We start from the raw sequence: 20,804 nt of genomic DNA on the forward strand, positions 1-20,804 counted from the left end.
GCTGTAATGGTCCCTGGAAAGGTATAAGCCATCCTGCTTATGAGACGTGAAATGTTGCAAACAGTGGTCTTTTTAAAAAAATTTTATTTCCCCCTGCCTGTGTGTGGGGGATGGGGGGGGGAGGGAGGGGTGTTAAGAAGAAGGGAAACAGAGTTTGGGAAGTTCAGCATCAGGTACTTTTCCCCACTGTTTCTCCTTTTCCCCAGGCTTACTCCTCCTACTCTTCCCAGACATCCAAATATGAATGTGTTAATTTCAACTTAATAAAATAAATTGTGACAAATGTCTCAATTTTCCATGTGTGAAAAGAGAATCCCTTCACTATCTTTGATAGACATAAAGTATATGCCTATTATCCAAAAGTTGATGTTTTTTTAATCTGGTAGCTAGAGCTAATTTAGGAGTAATCTCCAACAGGAAACTAATCCCTCGTATATTTTATTTCTTCATCATAATTGTTGAATAGTGCCAAGTCTTAACTAGTTACCTTGTCTTTTGATGGAAAAGATGTCTTTAGATGAAAGTCTGGCCCAAAGTGACTTTGCACCTATGGATACTGCCAGTTCTAACACTATCATGACAAACACGGCTGAAGTCGATACAGGAACATTTTTCAAGACTCAGTTATTCTGTCATCACTTGGCATTTACTTCCGTTATTCTGGAAGCTAATTATCCACATAGAAGTCTATGTCTATTCTAGTAGCTGAGCCAGCCATGGCAGAAAGCTCAATAATGCCAGTTGATCAGGTTTGGAATTACACAGCCAAAAGACCCTTTTGTCAAATCTAACAGGAAAGAATCTTGAATAGCCACAAAGGTTGGAAGTTACAGAATTTTCTTACTGTCTCCAAATTGACACAGTGTAAAATTGAGCTTTTGCCTAAAACTGCAATTTTTCTTTTTATCATCTTAGTAACCTTGCATTATACATATGTCCGCTGCAAGGAATTCTTCTAAAACCTAAGTGTGCTCATCTGAGTCCCAGTTTTACCAGCACTTCTTCTCAGAGATCTTAATCTTGCTACCCAAATTCTTAGCTATGGAATGAGCTATGAACATGAATTAGAGAAATTTTTCAGGTTTTCCCAACTTTGTGCTATGTTCTGCCATCTTGAGATTACGCTATTGGGATTAACCTCTGCTAATTATCAGGGATGGATTTTCCTTCCTATGTGAAACTGTGAATCCATGGATGCCTTAAATGTCCTTGCTGTGTCAGTTCCTTGGAGGAGCCAATGACCAAAATAGTCTCAGCTAATTACCCACTTTTTTGGTCCCTATTCTTCGACTTGGTTCCAGCTCTAAACCAGTTGAGATTACAAGAAGACTTCCTGAAGTAACAGTTGAAATAAGATTTCAGATTCAGGAAGATAATCTGAATCATCTTTGGAGTGCAATGCAATAATCAGTTAAATTAAAACCAGACACAGATAATAACTGATGGAAAAGTATGGGAGGAAGAACACGGGTGAAATGTGGGTGGCTTCCAGAGCTGAAGAACTGGAGAAGTGGGGCTGGTACCCTGCCTAGCCTGACCTAGGATGCTCACCTTCCAACAGAGGGACCTAGTGAATAGCAAAGCAAGTGTTTTCTGATTAATTAAGCTGCCCTACAAGCAAAATATGCTGCCTAAAGATAGTGTTCATTCAGAAGCTGAGTATGCTGTAAAGCAAATTCTGCATCACAAAGGATTAACTAGATAGGCACATCCCTTCCAGCCCAGAGTTCAGTATAGAATATGAGGCACAGTTGTCTTTAACCTCTAATCCCAAGTGGTTCTATCTATCATGGAAGAGGATGATGAGATTCAGTCTGCCACCTAAACAGGCTTGACCATTTGATTAGATTAAATAAGTCAGTGAACTTATTTAAACCAATTTTAAACTATTACTTTCTACCCAACTGACAACATTTATCAGTGGTTTGGCTATTAGAATGACTACAATTCCTGTTTCTAGACTTTGATCATTCTCTGTTATGACCAGCCATGTGTGACTCTGTCATGTGTCACCCCATTCACTAAAGACCAAAGGTCAACCTTCTGGGCAGGAAATGGCCAATCAAGATCACCAAATGCTCTGAGAAAGGTTGGCAGCCTTTTCTTCATAGCATTTTCATAAGAATATGATTCAAAAACTGGCATTTGTTGATTTGCTTCTTTCCTGCCTTTGCCCAGACACAGAAGCGTTATGAAAGCGAGACTCTATCCCCAATGCTGAGAACATTGCTCAGCTCAGAGTAGGCGGGCACTGAATAAATCTGTTCAATGGATGAGTTAGGACGACAGGTTGCAGAATGGCATAGCAGCCCTGCTCAATCCTCCTTGCTCTTGAGTCATCTTCTGCAAGAGACATTCTGAATTGAGCACACCTCTGTTCAAAGGACTTGATGGCTCCCTAGAGCCCTCACCCTGGCATGTTTTCACACTCCACCTCCATATCCCATACTTAGGAACAGTGACATTTAAATATTTCTTTAAGACAGTGGAATTTTTTGTAAACAAATTCTTCTGTAAAATCCTGATAAAGAAAAAAGATAAAATCAAAGAGGTAGAGAGGTGGTCACCAGCCTGTTTGTTCTTTCTCTAGACCTAGGGGCACCTCCAGGAATCTCTAGGAAAATGGAGAATAGAGTTAGAAACTGCTCTTCTTTGTCCTCACTTAGTCATCATCCCCAAAGCCCTAGAGGTTTTCCTTCCTTGGCAATTTGGTGCTTGGAATGACCTCTTGAGTTCAATCCTATCTATCCTTTGAGGTTTTTCCCAAAGACCACCTCCCCCATGAAACATTCCTGTATCATTCTGACTGGACACAGTTCATCTCTGCTTTAAATTTCCTATGCAACTTAATAATAAAAAAGTAAAAAGAAAAACAATAGCTTAGTATGTGCCAGGTACTATTCTAAATTTATGACCTGAATTAACTTAATCCTCACATAATCCTACTGACAGAAGTGCTATTACCATCTTTGAGGCACACACAAATTAAATCTCTTTTTCAGATCTACACAGTGAGTAATAGAGCCAAGATCAAAACCAATAGTCTGGGGCTACAAATAAAGTCCAAGGGTTTAAATATGCTGTTGCCCCTCTATATGAGCATTTTTTTACTTCACTCATTGCAATCCCCTTCCCCAGCATTCTCCCACCCCATGGCACCACCACCACTGCTACTACCAAACTTTCCCACACCACAGCCAGATTATAAGTTTTTTGAAGACAAAGATTATTTCCCGCTGGCCTTTGTACTCCATGAAGCACCAACAAGGTACTCTGCTAAAATGAATACTTGATAAATATTGTTAATGTAGTTTATTATAATATAACACAATAATATCTATTTTTAAATGCTTGAGATTACTTGTATTGTCATCACAACCTCTCCGTAGCCTTAGAAGGTTTTTCCCCGCACCTATTACAGGAGAAGAGATGGAAGCTCAAAGACATTAAGTAATTTGCAAGATCACAACCAATTCGAGGTTCAGTTCGTGACTACGGTCCTGTACATCTCTCATGTCTCGGCTATTTCCACTGCATGACATTATCCCGAAACTTAAAGAAAGCAAATTCTTTATGACATGAATGATTTGAAAATAAGGTTTTTCATAGAGACCTGAGAAAAGTTATTTATAAATTTAACATTATTTTCAAATTTCTGTTTAGATGAAGCTCGCCATCATGGGAGAAGATCACAGTTTTTGCCAGGGACTAGGAAGGAAGTCCTCCTGATTATGTTGTCTAACTGGTTCCTCTTTAAGGCAGAAACACCAAACAAGGGAACTTCCAACAACTGATGTCTGATTTCTGATTAGCACTGGCACCATCTAGCCTTATTATGATGAAGAAACACAGACTGGGATTTCCCTCTGCCAGAACTACTAGCCAGAACCGAGGGACACAGAAACCAACCTGCTGTTAAGTGAGCTGCATGGACAAGGACTTGGACCCCAGGCTTCAGCTCAAAGTGCACTGAGTTTTGGTTGAGCTTGTGGATCAGTAATTCTGATATCTGAAAGAAGAAGTGTCATAGTTAGTGCCACCAAAATTGTCACACTGGCTATGAACAAACATGCTGAGAAATATTTACTATGCTTCCAAAAGACATTGCATTTTTGTGTATTATATCTATGAATTATATAAATGAATTTTATATTAATTTAATATATAATTTATAATATATGAAAATATAATTATTTTTAAGCACGACCAGACTTTACGTCCTAATTGCTATGCAATAGGAAAAACCTTTAATAAATCAAATAATCTCTACTCTTATAAAGTGATCCTGTATTATCTTTGTTATCTCCAGTTCCTTGAGAGAACATTAGTTATGTATGAAGATTTAAAAGGAGTAGATATTATGCAATTCACACATTCTGGTGAGATTCATATACATTTATTTTACTTCCTTCCTCTTCTCCAAACCATACCCTGTGGCTTTCGCAGAACAGGTACTTTATGAATATTTGTTAATGGTAAATATAGTTCTGCTAAAATAATATACAGTTCAAACAAAGTATAGCCACAACTTCAGTAATGAATTGGCTAATCCTTATTTCATGATTATGAGTATTAGCTAAACTGTTCCTCAGGCTGACACACATATACTGGACAGACCCATGGAGTTCTGGACTATGTAATATTTAACCCCAAGCAGGGGGCAAATAACCTAATTTTGGTAGAAGCATTATAAGGTAAGGTTTTATAGATAAGGTAAAACTCTGCTTATTTGTTTAAAATAGAAAATCTAGTTCAATTTGCTCTGTTTTGCTTATAATTTTGAGAAACTTCTGAAAAGCTATCAGGGATAACAACACTCCTATTATTTTTATCTGGTCTCCTTATTTTTAATATTCTAATCATCAATTTAATATTTGACTGAATGTTAGTTGAGTCTAACTGAATGCTTTCTGCTCATCATTTTGCTAGTTAAATTCTTAATTTCTTTGCCCTTTTCTATTTGTTGAGTTTCATTTACTCCACTGAGTGACCAAAACAACACCTTTGATCTCTTCACTAATTAAGCAGAGTCTTATGGTTTAGTTTTGAAGCAGAGAGTTCCTTGCAGAAGCCCCTGATTGGTAATGGAACTGAACTGCCCTGCAGGTGAACTTCTTTCCTGAACAACAGGAATGTGGAATGACCATCAGTACCCAGTGGTTGAGCACCTGGGATCCAGTGCAAACCCAGCCTATCAAATGTTGTCATTTGGCAAACAATGCAGGACAAGATTGTGGTAAAACTATGTTGAAAACAACTTTATTCTCTATACAAGGCTACTCCTTTTCTTGGGCACTGGGAATCTTCCAGAATGGTCCATGTTTATAGAAGTAAATTTATAACACAGACTGCGTAAAATGGTTTTGCTCTGTTCTCTAACAAGTTTCTTTTTTCTTATGCTTATAATTCAGTTGATAGGGTCTTTATAGGAACCTGACAGTGGATTTTTAGTAGAGGGCTACCACAAAGGTTTTGGCTATGAAATACACACATGCACACACACACACACACACACACACACACACAATTTATATATATGTATATTTTAACTCAAATATGAAAGACTTGGCTTAAGCTATTAAAGAATTGGACTGTCTGGCAGAACCTATCACACAATCACAAGAGAACTATGTACTTGTATTTTCAAGAGAAAGACTTCCCTCTTTCAACCAAGTGAAGTGGTATTTACTTCTTATCCCTGAGAATATTTTTTCCTCCAGTGAAAGATATAAATAACTAAACCAGAAAATAGAGTTCATCAGAACAACATAATTCTAATTTATAATCTCCAGGAGAGTCTCTTGTGAAAATAATTAACTTCCCAGATTTGTTTTGGTTTATAACATTGCTTCATTGGCTTTATCTGTATCATTTACAAAATTAAGCAGGCTATGAAAAAATAATCTGGTAACAGAAAGTATGTTTCATATATTTAACTTGCATCAAAGAGCATTCAATAATAAACACATGCTTTCTGTGGAAAAAAATTACACACAAGAAAAAACTAAATGAGATTTACATTGCAAACAAGAATAATCTCAATTATAACCATGTACTTTTCTACTCAGATAAATGAGTATGAAACTGTTGACAGATCTGGACAATATTTTAAATGCTTTTCATGACACTTGCAGAAGTGTTTATTCTGTATTGTTTTCAACAGATCATGAGTTGTTACATATATTTTATATCATATTATATAAGCATTGGATATTTTGGTAAAGTTGTTTATTTCTTCCTATTTTTTTCTTTCTAATAAAGTGCATCTTAGGTGTGTTAGTGCTGGTATCTCCATGGAAAGGAACGTGGAGCTTAAAGGACATACCTGTTTACCCAGTTAATATTTGAAAAGTCTAGAATGATTGACTCCTAATCATAGGGTATTTCCATTAGAAACATTTTCCTTGAACCGGTTGACAAAGAAATGGAGAGCAAAAGATATTTGAAAAGAGGTCTGAATGGGTTTAGGAGATGAAACGATGCAACATTTATTAATTATGCCGCCTTCTCTCATTCATCTGTGCAACACACATATTCAAACACCAGCCCTATGTCAGCAGACCAGTATGGATTACAGGAATGCACAATTCCTAATACTATCCTCAGGACTGTCACATTCTGTTCACCAGTTAATATAATTAGTAATGTTTGGTAGGGTGTTTGGTGATGAAAGGGGTAGAATAAACTGCGAGGTTGTTTGGTGATGAAAGGGGCAGAATAAACTACAATCTGCATAAAAGTATGGCGATCACCTCAATAAGAACAATAACTGAGAACTTGCCGGATAAGGACTCAAGTGAAATAGCATGTGATTGCTGGGAAACCGAACCTGCTGAAGCAGGTTGAATTTATTTATTTTTTTCTGTTTGGTGAAAAGTATGTTGTCTTAGCAAATTTCATGTATCCTTTAAATGGTCATCCCTCTTCTGCGGCTCTTCTGTACATTCCATTTTCTATTCTACTTCAGATAAACAATCATGTTCAAAGAAATAACATATTATTCTTGGTATCTGCCTAGTTAGTGGAATATACCTATGATTCAAATCCAACCCACACTTAATTTAAACTACCACTTAATAGGACAACAAAGACTCAATACAAATACCAGGACAGCCACCATCAAAAGGATTTCAGATGTCATAGGCAGGACTCACTACAGGAAAACAATTCTCTTGGTCGTCCTCTTCACAAAAGAGGAAGTTTGAGTGCAGCAATCAGAATCAACGAGGTAGGCTGAAGAAACAGTGTTAAATTCCCACGGGTTGGAATTAACATGGGCTTTTTTCCGCAAACACCTCATATTCACCGCAGGCAGGCTCATTATGCCCACATGGAGAAACGGGCTGGTGAGCAGCCATCTCAAACTTTTCTTCCATTCACTTCACCCACTGGAGGGAAAAGGAGCTCTAAAAATTCTACAACTAGCAATTGAACACTTCAGCTTGCAAGTGACACATATCACTTCTACTCCCAACTCATTGGCCTGAATAAGCCCTGGGGCTCTGCCCAAGCAGGAGAGACTCAGGGGTACAACCCTATTCTGTACCCAGAAGGCAGTGGTCTGGAAATATTTAGTTAACAATGGTGATGTTCGCCACACAAAGAACGAATTCTATATCTAAACAGTTTTTAATAAAAACAAAAGGGGAAAACACTCTCAGATTATTAGAATGAAAGTGTCAATCCTTGAAACATGAAAAAAGAAAAACTTAAGTTGGTAAATTTATAGAACATGTGACCCAAAGAAATGGTATGAAGTGAAAATATGGACTCCAAATGGGCTTTGGCAAATTCATTAATGACAACGCCACACTGGGTCAAAATCATAATGCTTATCCTTGAAGCTGGCAGAAAGAACACAAACCCTACTGACCATAAATAGCATTCTGGTACCATGTTTAGAGAGAACCAGGCCTAGGATGATGTTGGAGGTGACCCAGAGGGTCAATCCTGACCCTGTCACATTATTAAGGTCCTTCAAATAGCAGATGAGGATCTTCCTTTTGTATTCAATAGAGGAAGTTCTTTCCCAACTCATACAGCATGATTTCTGGGTTAAATCATAAGAAATCAATGAAGCCAAACACTAAGTTCTAGCTAGTTAACACCAGCTCACTTGATCCCACTCTTTCTTAGCACAAAAGTATCAGCTTGATTAAAGTATATAGGAAGTTTCCTAATAATATACGTGAAGAAACAAATGGGCCACAGACACTTCTCTCCCTTGTATTCCGCACCACCAGCTTCAAGCTTCTCTTTGTCTCTGCCATGTTCCTTTTGGTCCAACTCTTACATATTCTAATGTCAGTTATAATTTCCCTACTTCAGTAACTTTCCTTGTGAACTCCAGAGAATTTTTATAATTCAACTCTCCACATTAAAAAATCTGGACTGACAGGGCAGACTATGTGGGTATATATATAAAATAGTCTGAGATTATAAATCACGTTTCATAATGGGTCTTTAATTTCTCAAAATGCTGCCGATAGACTGTTCCATTTTCAGATCCACCTTTCCTGTCTGCCTTGGATTTTGGGTTCTGCCTCTATCAAATGCATATGGTAATACAAACAGACAAGAAGGAAATTTATTGTTGTGTTTTTTGCAGTTTTTTTTTTTTTTTTTTTTGTTCCTTTTAAACGTCCTCATGCCCTTTAAGGATTCTGAAAGAACACACTTATATTGCTTATCTCCCCAGCACAGCAAGACAAACAATTTTGATAGTGCATGGTAGTCTTTCCCCACTCCAGGAGAGCCCAATACAAAACTACTCACTTCTGCAGACTCAGAGAAGCAAGGGAGTGCAATGCTCGGGGGCGGGGCTTGCTCCCTACCTGAGCAGCTGGCCTCAGGACAGCAAGATGTGCTACCCGATGAAACCAGCTAAGGGCAAGAGAACCTTTTCTCACTCACTGGAGATCTTTAATAAAGACTGGTGGAACCCTCTCAGACAGAGGTCACTTGATTAACCCAGCTTGCATCATCCTGATAACAGGGGCAAGTACTTCTCACTGTAAGGAACTTTCAATTTATTTCACCAACAAGATAGCTGGATCCAAACCAGCATCCCCGATCCCCTGGGAATGCTCTCAGAGGAAGCTAAGGGAGCAGAGCCAAGAGCTCTTTGCTGGGGCCTGGCCCTCCCATTCTTCATGGACCATCTGGCTAGAATCCCAGTTCTTCCCCTGTACTGTGTCTTTGCAAGATATAGGGGTTCTGCCCTGTATCTTTATGAGACAGAGGTTAGAACACAAAGAGAGGGGATAAGGTCAGCCTTTCCCAAGTTTAACTGAAGATTCAAAGTATAGGCTTCAAAGGAGGGTGTTCATTTCTGTTGTTTGGTTTTGCTCTGCATTTACCTTAAATTTCTGTGTATATATTACAATGGAAGTTGGTTGTTTTTGCCAGCCCATAATTCCTTCTCCTTCCCCCATATTTTCCTTTGAGGAATCATGTCCTTCTGTACTCTAGGTCCATCTGGTCAGAAAGGGCTACTCTAACTGCCTGATCTAGGAAGGGTATACAACATCTGAGTTGTCACTGACAGCACTATCTCCATGACAACTGCAGGGACTGGTTAAGAGATGCCCACTTCACCCAACCCGGACCAGGGAAAACTATAAACCTGGGGCTCTTGCTGGTGCTAGGAGAGGAGAGGCACTATCTTTTGGATGGGATCAATACACTGGCTAAGTAGAAGTTAGTGATTCCTATGGCCATCCTTGCTTTTCTATGAGTTGGCTTCATTCTCGGCGAACTTACCATGTTGTTACAAGGAAAATAAATGAAGATAGAGGGAAAGAGGGAAGTAATTTTGTGACACTTTTGAGTACCTGTCAATCTGTTTTTTACTGCTATAACGGAATACCACAGACTGGGTAATTTATAAAGAAAAGAAGTTTATTCGGCTCTGGAGGATGAGAAGTACCAGGGCATGGTGCCCATCTCTGGGATGGGTCATCCCATGGTGGGTAGATAGAAGGGCCAAAGAGAGTGAGAGAACATGAGACAGAGAGAAAATGACGGCAAAACTAATCCTTTTATCAGGAGCCCAGTAATCCACTCCCAAGATAACAGCTTTAATCCATTCATGAGGGGGAAGCCCTCAGAACCCAGTCACCTTCCGAAGGCCCCAGCTCTCAATACCACTATAATGACAGTTGAGTTTCCAACACGTGAACTTTTGGGGGATACATTCAAACCATAACAGTGGCTCTGAATTCTTCTTTGCCTGAACTGTATCTCTGGTCTTCCCTATTAAATGGGTCCATAAAGTTCTTTAAGTGACTGAGTCAAAGAGAAGGATTAAAAGACCCCTCTTAGATTGAAAAGTACAAGTTTCCTGTGCACAGCCCCTGTTCCACAGAGGCTTGATGTATGCCTTGGTTTTATACGTTGATCTCATCACGGCAATTTTCAGTCAGGGTGATAATGTTCTCTATAACCACACTAATTTCTCCTATGCTTTGCTTGGCATTTGGGTGGTCACTGTGTTTACTTTGGTTGGAGTCCTGGAATAGGCTGATACACTGGCAATTTCCTTAAACAGAGTTACAACCTCTAGCTTGGTACTTTATTTTCCTTTAGTATAAATCTGTATAACTTAACCTCAGCTCATGCTATTCATATACCTTCTTTCCTTTTCTTATTGTCCTAATTTTCTTCTCCATTTAGTGTAATTCCATTCATTAATCTTTTTTTCCTTACTCCTACCATCCTCTCTTTCAATACATGTTCTTGACTATACCAGTGTATTTAATAGGGCTAAATTTTATTTGCATTTTCCACATCTCCTCTTCCTATCATAAAATGACCATAAATGTAATCATTATCTATTTACCATTTATTGAGCATCTACTATAGATAAAGAACATTATTATGTCATTTCTTTGATCCTCTTATGAGATGGGTATGACTTTGGCTAAATGATTTATCTTTTCTAATGCTCACTTTCCTCATCTGTAAACTAGAAACAATGAATATCAGACTTGAAACTAGAAATCTGGTTTACATTTTTTTAAACCTATGATCTTTCTACTAAAATGGCTGGACTCCCTACATGTATGTCTAATGCTAAGTCACCGAGCCTTCATGTAAGTCAGCTGCTTTCAGATCTCTGATTAAATGGTTCATCAATAACTGATACAGGCAGTCTTGGGGACCATCACTCAGCTCTTTGAGAATGACTTTGATGGAAGCACCCAGAAGAGAGAGAAAATAGAGGGAAACAACAGGCCCAGAGAAAACAGTCAAAGCAAGACACATTCCTTCATAAGTATATGCAGTTTCACAAAACAACCCCCTCAAGAAATCATCTAGGAAATATTATACCTTTAGAGAAAAGTGGAAAGTGTAAAAAATAACATTCCTCCTCAAGAAATCATCTAAGAAATATTACACCTTTAGAGAAAAATGTGTAAAAAATAAAAATGTGGTGCCTGGAAAAATAGCTGGCTCTAACTCTGGACTCTCTTCCATGCTTGAAAAGAACATAATCTGGACTTCATGGGAAAACCACACATTTCCAGAGGAGGAAGAACTGTGGATGTTCATACCTAAAGGTCTTGGATAGGGATCAATGTCCCCTCTAGATTGTCACCGGTACTTCAGCGTTCTTTCTCCCACTAAATTGGAGTGTAGATAATGATTTAGAATATAATGGGAAGCTGAGGGCAGGGGAGGGTCAAGATCAGATGGAAATCTGAGAAGTTACCCGCTGCTGCCCTTCAACTGCACTTCACTAGGAAATGGGGTTCAACGGGGCTTTCCGTGACAGCTCTGGTCTTCACTACCTGCACGTGGAGAATAGCACAGAAGTGAGTCTTCTGCCGAGTGAGAAAGCAGCAGTAGAAGGCAGAGCGTGTGCTAGGAGGTGGGCCACGCTGTAACCAGGGGACGTCGTTAATAAGGTTGTTAAAAGAGGTTCTCAAGCCATCTTGGAAGCCTAGATATCATAGGACTAGATTACAGGTTTATTCAAAATAAACTGAAAAGCTCCAGATACTGGAGGGTGAAAAGCCAATATGTATTTAGTGGCCAAGAGGAATCCTATTTTTAATCTACCCTCCTGGAAGAATTGAGAAACTGAAATCATTTGGTTTCTAAAAGGGCACACAAATCAAGAACGATGATTTTCACTGAATGGATGAAGAAGAACGTAACAATCCTCACTACAGAGACAGGAGCATCTTCTGAAGTTAAAAGGAGGAGAAGGAAGAAAAAAAAGACCAAAGCGGGCAGGAGGGAGAGAGAAATAACACACACACACACACACACACACACACACACACACACAACACACACACACACACAACACACACAACACACACACACACAACACAACACAACACACACACTATAATGTTCCCGAAGGTGGTAGAGATGAGGAGAATGTGCCCTCCTGTCACCCACCCCCCAGAGGAGGTGCTCTAAAGCCAATATTACTCATTTATCATAAACACAAATGAGGTCATCTTTGCACAGTGATGATAAAAGCTGTACCTTTTAGAAAAGATATGCATATCATGTCATTTGATTCTCATGATACTCTTGTGATAAAAATAAGTAGAGATAAATGAATTCATCGTCTGTGTATTGTTCAGCTGCTTGCTTTTTTCCACTTAATATCTTGGACAGTTTTTCATGTCAGTACACACATATTTACCTCATTCATCATAAACACTGTAGAGTATTCCACAGTGTGAATAATGTAACCATTCCCTACAATATATACTCCTGTGTGTGTTTTATGGTGAAGCTGCAGTTAGGATCACCAGTTTATGGATGAGAAATGGAGAACCAGAGAGCCCAAGACTCCACAGACAGCTGGTTCCTCACTCTCACGCCCAGATTCCCCTGAGATCCCTCAGAGTTGCTGCTGTCCTGGTCAGACCATCAGCGGGAGTGACTCGAACTGCAGGGAGAAGCTGAAAATGTCTCCTAGGGGACTCACCTGCTCCAGATCCTCAGCTGACCTTTTGTTTTCTCCTGTGGGATCCTGATAGGGTAAGACAAAGAGCTCAGCAGCGGTGGGTAAACCAGGGAGCACTGCCACTAAGATGTGCTGACCAGGAACCCCTGTAGCCTGAGGGAGAGACACAGAGGCTCATGTAAATCCCTCGGGAAAGAATGAGAGGAAAGGACAAGGCATTGTCACGGGGGCAGAAGATGCGAGGGCATGGGGGGCCTGGGTGCACCAGGCAGGAAGGTATGTGAGAGGCTGTACTGGGCTACAAGAGCAGGCACCAGAGTCAGACTCTCCGAGCTTTTATCCCAGATCCACCACTGTGAGACCTTTTAAGCATGTTGCTTAACCTCCCTGTGCCTGCATTCCCTTAAATAGGAAACAGAGATAATAGAACTACCTGCCTTGTTAATGGGTACTTTTGAGAACGAAATGACTTAGTTATGCATGAAACATTTATAGTAGTGCCTGAATATTAAAACGTTAGCTCTTCTTTCTGGAGGGCATCTCCAGAAAGTGGATCATGCCCATTTATTAACCTATATCCTCTGCCCCTCATGCCTTCGCCCTTTCTAACTAGCTTCCTTCTTCATCACTTCTCTGGAGTTACTCTTCCAAGCAACCAGCCACATCTGAATCACCTAACTTAATAGGACTCCCCATATCTAACCCTCAGGAGACACCTGTTGACTTTTTTGTGATGTCAGAACCTGTTGACCACCCCTGTTTCCTGAAGCCCTTCACTTGGCCATGTTAACTCTTCTGTTTCAATTATAGATATCACTCAAGGACTTCTTTGTTTTAGTTCATCTGCTCTCTCTTGAGCTTCTATCCCAAGGTTTCCCTGCAGGCCTCTCTATAGATGGTTCTAGAATCGGTAGCTGTAATCCCAGCTTTTCTCTCCAGTGGCCAGTCAGGACTCCATTTGGCTGTTTCACTAAAACTTCCAAAAAACATGTCAAAAAAATAGCTTCTCATTTCTGCTCCCGAAATCTTCACTCTGTATTTAGGTGATTCGAAGCATTCCTTTTCCAGATATCCTAGCTTAAAGCCATTACACTCTCCTTCCCCTGTCATAGCTAGTCATTTTGTGAGACCTCCCCAAGCCAATTTTCACACTAATGATACTATTGGTTCCTTCTTGCTTACATACCCACCGTTAATATCTCAATTCAGCCTTTATGTGCTCTCCCCTCAAGTTTTGCATTTCCAGGCTGCCATTTCAGGTTTACCTCCCTACAGTCCAATTCAGATCATGTTCCCCCGTACAAAATGCTTGCAATAATTCCCATTGCTAACTGGATTAAGTACATATTCAAGATCTTCTGCAATATGGTACTGCCCTTCCTTTCCAAACTCATTACCCACAACTCACACAGGCCTCTTATAGCCAAATGGAAGATGCACAATTTCTTAATAATCTAGCCTTTTTCTGCTAATGTTTTTGTGCACGCCATCTCTCCAGAACGTCTTTTCTCTACATTTGCTGCTAGAACCCTACTTATCCTTCACGAATTGTCTTAAAGCCTACTTATTTCGGTACATTTTTCATTTTTTTCCCAATTAGGTGATTGCTTTGTTTCTGAACTCCACATTGTTGCCTCTTTGGAAGTAGCAAGAAATTCCATGTATTGGTTCCTTATCACGCGTCTGGCATTGTGCTAGATAATGTAGTGATATTATTTTATGTAACCCCCACAACAATTTGAAGCAAGTATTATTAAGCCTCACTCTTCAGGTGAAGACATATCAAAGGCTGGGGTCCTCAGGAAGCTTACTCTGAGTTTAGTATGCAGGGTGTTTATTAAGAAGTACTCTTAAGGCCAACACCTTATGGGAGTCAAGGGAAGGAAGCAGGCCTGGGCGGGGTAAGAAGCTGTACTTCAATGTAAGCACAATGAGAGCCCCAAGAGACTGTCTCTCTCTCAATGTGGAGTTAGTATTGCCACTCAGAATTGTTTTAAGTTGGGCTGAAATGGACAGGACTTTCTACTACTGCAGCAGTCCATCATCAGTCATGAGCCACTCTGGAATATGACATCACCTGGAAGCCTCTACCCATATCTCTCTCGGCAGCCAAGACAACAAGTCTCCTCCTAAATGGGGAACTGGGCAGTGCATCTCTGTTTCCACTCAAGGAAGGATGGTAGCCGTAGGAAGGTTAAATAGTGGCTCAAGGTCATCTAGGAGTCATGGGTGATGCTTATGAAGTTTGGTCTGACTGAAGCCCGTGCAGGTAAGCAGTGCTCTATGCTTCTCTTCTCCTGACACTTACCACATGCCGGCTCCGATGACATTTGGCCCCATACTGTTTTATGCCCCTAACAGATTGCAAACTCAGATATTATATCTGAACTATATTCATTATATGCAAACAATGTTTATGGAATGATATTCAGTTAAAGATTTCATTGTGAAATGTCAATGGGAATAGCCAATTTGATGATGTAAAGGCAAGTAATTTTATACTAAATTCCATCACGTAATGGATAGGAAGAAAACTGCAAATAAACCGACTCTACGTTGTAGCTCTTGTAGGGCTTATTAGGATACACTTGGCAATGTGGTCCCTTAGGACTTAAGAAAGTGACCAAGCGCAATTACTGATCTCAAAACCTGGATGGGATGCTGGAAACCAGGGGCTGGGTTAGCTGCATCTTAGGATTGGGTAACTAGGGAGCCTTGGAAACTGCAAGGTATTAACCCCTCCATACCACCACACCCCTGTCCTGAAGGATATTGAGCCAACCTGTTTATTCTGCATTTAGCTGATTATGTAGCAGCCTAGAAATATTGATGAGCAGTAGTTTTTAGCCTACTGAACAGCTGTTGGAAAGGTGGAGGCCCAGGGCATCTGATCCCTAGGAAATAAATGTGAGGAGAAATCATCCTGGAAGGCTGGTCATTGCTGACCTAATGCTTGGTTGATAAATTACCTGGGGGATTTGGACAGCTGCCTGGGAGACCTATGGGGATATGGGTCCCTAAAATACTGCAGACTGAAGGATGTGGGAAGTGGATTTATTAAAGAGTGTAAGTCATCTCTTTTGGACAGCAGAGGAGAGAAACAAGTTGTCACAGAAGGGACAGACTGCTCCAAGGGCAGAAAAGCCTATTCTAGTAAGGCCTATTCTAGCTAGTCTAGTGCTGTGCCTCCTAGTGCCGATAATGTTTAACCAATAATTTCATGGACACCGAGGGCCATGAAGACAGAGGTGAGGTGGCATATACAAAGAGGCACATGAAGATACCCCTTCTTAACCCCAGTATTCCAGTAGAGTGGAGTGGCTGGGAAACTACAAAATCAAGATTCAAACCTTGATGAGCTGACTCCAGAACCTGATTTTTAACTTGTTACCTAATGACTCTAAGTTCGGCTCGACTTCCCCTGGGATCCAACTCTTTCCTGTCATTTCACTTTCCCTTGTGCAGTGAAATGACAGGAAAAAATGAAGTTCTTCAAGGACAGAGAGAAAATGTGCCCATGCAAGAGCATGAACTGTTGGCACTCACTTCCACCAGGGACTTTTTGATGACTCGGCTGATGTCCCTCCTCCACTCAGGGATGTCCGGGTTGTAGTCATCCAGGTTTGGAGAAAAGGACAAGCGAAGAGATTGGAATTCCTCTGGGGATACAATAGTAGGTGGGTTACTTAAAGCCAAATAGTTCCGTCAAGTAGTCGGTTAAACTTTATATTTTATGCAAAGTTGTAACAGAGGGTCGCTTCCTTCACACTCACTACAGAGATCCTTCTAGAAGGCGAATTCACTCCTCTGTCCCTGTTATCTCACTAGCTCCTTCTCTGGCCCATGCCTAGCTCTGTAGCCTTTGCCTATTATTCTCTGTGGATTCTGAACTCCTGGACACTAAATGATCTGCCAGGCCCTGGAAGCATGGCAGGCTTATGACTCTGGGCCTTTGCACACACTGGTCCTCTGTCTAGAATGCCCCATTCTCCCCTTTCTATGCACAAAATAGTCAAGTTCTAATTCAAGCATTCCCTGACTGACTACTTTCTCTCATCATGTTTTTTATATAGCACTGTGTTTTGTACATAGTTTTATTGCTATTATATAATTGTATAATAATTATTGTTATATGATTACATATTTGTAATTATTACTGCAATCATTCAATTGCTATCTTTTGTTTGTTGTCTATTGCTGTCTTTTATTTCATTTAACGGAATTTTAAGGTCCTGAATTCAGGGTTTCTGTTAGTTGTCTCTGTAGCCCCTAAGTTAGTGTGGGTTCTCCAGGAGGTAGGATGGTGATTTCACAAGCAGGAATTGTATAAGGGAAAGTGGCTGAGAGAAGGTGGGGAGGAAGCAGAGGAGGCCTGGAGAACTCAGAGGCCAGTGAGAGACTGGGAAGGAAGGGGGTGACTGTTCTGCAGTCTGAGGAAATTTCCACAAGACTGCCGGGGAGTCCTGTGTCCCAGGGATGGGTCAGCCTTAGCATCCCGGCCACACTCCATTACTGGCTGGCACCAGACCCTAGAAGGCATGGCCTTGGCTCTAGCAGAGAGATGGGTTTCAGAGCACAGCGCTGGGGGTCTTGGTCAATTGTGCTGTCTGAGTTTGGAGGCCTGCGAGGTATATTCTCATGGCCTCTGCATCCCCTAACCCAGCACCGTGTTTGGCACATGGTATATTCAGATAATACTATTCCCATAAAACCTGCTAGTAGCTCCATCTTGCATTTAGAATAAAATTCAGATTCCTACCATGGCCTTCCTGGCCCCTCACAACCTGGTGAGGACGTCCTCTCCTTCTTCTTGTCCTGGTGGGCTTTGCTGTGCTCATAGTGCTCCAGATCCCTGTCCTTCCCGGGTTCCTCAGTCATGCCAGGCTCCTTCCCTACCAGGTCACTGCCCTTCCCCAGATCACATCCTTCAGTCTCTCCTTGAGGAGGCCTTTCCAACCACACAGCCTCAGCTTCCCTTCCACCACCCCATGCGCCCTCGGCTGCTGGACCCCACTTGTCTTCTTCATACTTATTGCTATTTAAATTATTATTTTTTTGTTATTTGTCTCCTAAACTGGAATATAAGCTCAATGAGGATGCGAGCTCTATCTTCCTGGCCCTTGGGACAGTGCCCAGCATATAACAGGTTTTCAATTACTATCTATGAATCATTTAATGAATGAATGTTTGTTGAAAAACTAAATGCTTAAATTCCAATGGAGGTTCTCTGTAACTTATGCATTTGCTTGTTCAATAAACATTTCTTGCTTAAAGCGTGTCCTTGTGTTTCAGAGGGGCTCAGTGACATTGGCGATGCCAATTACACGTGCAGGAAGCATAAAGCCCACTTGTACATTTCCTAATGAAGCGAACGAGTTATCAAACACATGCTTTGAAGACTCTTACAATGTAAGATGTGTATTTATGGCTGTTAACCTATTCCAAAGGCATATTTTTCAGGGTTTGACTATTTTATGAGTCACTGGTCACCTATGTGAATATCACTGATTCAATTATGATGGAGAATAATGAAATGCTTATTAATTAGAAGTGTGGCAAATGGCAGCACCGGAAGAATCACCCAGTGAGTCCTAATGTTTCTTTCCAAAGATAAAAGTTGAAGTCATTCTTTTTCTGCACCTCTTACCAAGCTGTAAAGATTTCAACTGCAAGGGAAGGTGTTTATCTCAGTAAAAAGACACAAATGAGAAGAATAATGCAGTCTTTCCATAGCTCCTTAGTATATTAAATAGCATGGCAGGGAGGAAGCATGGCAGAGAAGTGTTATACTTAAGTTTATCCAACAAGCAGAGGATGCATGTGGGAGGACTGAAAAAGGTAAATAACAACAATATATATATCTAGTTATATATCTATCTCTATATAGGTGATACATATATTTTTACAGCTATTGAGAAAGATGACTTCTACATATTTACTTTTTTTTTTTTTTTTTTTTAAACTTAAAAGCAAACCTGTGCCCTGGAGCAAATTAGGGGAAACACTGAACAGTAGAAATTTTTCTTCCAGCCTAATGTGTAACTTTTGTAGACAAACCTTCCTCTGTCAACTTCTCAAATACATGCCTGTTTCAGTCTGATCGTGATGGCCTTTACCTCCCCCTCAGTCTGACAACCTTTAGACAGGTTTCTTCCTGACTATAGTCTCCTGGCTTCCCTTTGTGTAGAGCATTTACTCTAGAAAACTTGCAACTGTAAATTCTTCTCTGTCTGTTTGAGAAGTAAATCTCCTACATCTCAGGAATAGCTTTCTCAAGGACCTGGGAGCCATTCCTTTGAAATATAATCAGGAAGAAAGATAGCGCCTCCCTCTCTCAGTCTCTGTGGGAGGGCAGGAGACTAACTTCTGTAAATGGCAATTAACTAATACAAATGGTCTAATCACACTGATAACCCCACACACTCCCTAAGGTCCTCCAGCACCTTCCCACTAGTTAACCCCAGTGTTTAAAAATCTTTCTGCCTTTTGCTTCAATTGAGTTCAGTCTTGCCTGTTTAACTCTGGTGTGATTTTTCTTTAATGAGTCACACTTCTCATTAAAACTTTCTAATCATGTATATAAACTTTGGACAACTATCTGCCTTAAGACAAATTAAGGATGGTTGATGGCTCAGGAATTTGGTGAAAGGAAGCAGACCACTTCTCCTGACCAAGCTTTTAATGAAGAGGCAGGTGATAATCCATTTTATAAAGAGCGATCCATCTTTGGATGATGACTTTAAAGAGACTGTAGAAAGAGGAGGAACATTTCAAGGGGGTGGAAGATGCATAGAAACATCCCCTCTGGATTCAGAATTCTTAGTATGTTTGTTTATTGAACTTCTCTCATGTTTTCTCATCTGCAATCCAGTGGTAATTACAGACTATTTCTCTTAAATCTGTTCAGAGGATTTAACAAAACAGATCACATACCTCAAGCACTTAGAACAGATGCTGGTGGTTAGTAAGGAGTTTATCAATGTTAATTACCAGCACCACCATTTTTATGGACAGATCTGTCACTAAACAGAAGAATGACTCTAAGCCAGTAATTCTCCAGGACTGGGCCAGGATTTCCTATCTGTAAAATTAAGGGCTGGACCAGATAAGTCCAAAGACATTCCAGATTTAAGGTTCTCTCTGTGATTCCAAGGAGGAGGTCTCCAAGACACTTTACCAAGAGGACATCTGTCGGGCTATGATCTGTGACATCCAGGACAGGGAGAGGAAAAAGAGCATCCAGTGAAAAAGAAATGAGAGTCAATTAAGCAGGGTAATTTCCAAGCATGGGCCCTGGATCTGGATGGGCTGGTTGGAAGCCCAGCCCCACCACTTACTAGCAGGGGCAAGTTATTTACCTCTCTGAAAAAATGGGGATAATAGTATAACCTACCTTATAGTGGGGTTTTCATGAAGATTCAATGCATTTCCAGAACAAAGAAGGAGATGGAGAAGGAAAGGAGTAAAAGGTCTCCCCCATTATACACAGCTACTGTTTGGCCGCCTGGCTCTCTGGGAGGCCACTCACTGCTGGAATTTACTAGGAAAATCACAGCCCTGGTTTACTTCCTCTGTACTGTTTGGGCTGATCAAGCCTCTTCAGGAAAAAGGGAGAGAAGAAAATGTAAGAGATCTAACATCCAGCCTTGAAAGGAATAGTGCCCTTAAGGCCTTTTGGTCCTCAGACATGTTCAAAGATGCTTACAAATAATTTTCTGATTTTGATGGTTAAGCTGGCAAGAGGAGAAATGAAAAACAGAAACCGACTCCCCACAGGAAAATCTAGTCCTAAATTATCTTGTCAGTATCAATGAATTCTAGAACTGGGGCAATTGGTGTTACTTGGACCACAGGCCAGTCTCCGTCTCTGTCT

At 40.5% G+C, this 20,804-nt stretch overlaps 1 protein-coding gene across 4 annotated transcripts in view; it reads right to left on the minus strand.

Moving 5' to 3' along the window:
- Positions 1-20,804, minus strand: part of SORCS1 (sortilin related VPS10 domain containing receptor 1) — a 523,960-nt gene that overhangs the window by 18,437 nt on the left and 484,719 nt on the right. For all 4 annotated transcript variants that reach the window (XM_063101912.1, XM_063101913.1, XM_063101914.1 and 1 more), the window contains exons 22-24: positions 16,478-16,590; positions 12,953-13,084; positions 3,910-4,009 (exon numbers count right to left, since the gene is read on the minus strand). In XM_063101912.1, the coding sequence (XP_062957982.1) occupies positions 3,910-4,009; positions 12,953-13,084; positions 16,478-16,590 (345 nt within the window). The remainder of the gene's footprint in view (positions 1-3,909; positions 4,010-12,952; positions 13,085-16,477; positions 16,591-20,804) is intronic.

The sequence above is a fragment of the Cynocephalus volans genome, chromosome 7 (genome assembly GCF_027409185.1).
Source record: "Cynocephalus volans isolate mCynVol1 chromosome 7, mCynVol1.pri, whole genome shotgun sequence".
NCBI classification, from domain to species: domain Eukaryota; kingdom Metazoa; phylum Chordata; class Mammalia; order Dermoptera; family Cynocephalidae; genus Cynocephalus; species Cynocephalus volans.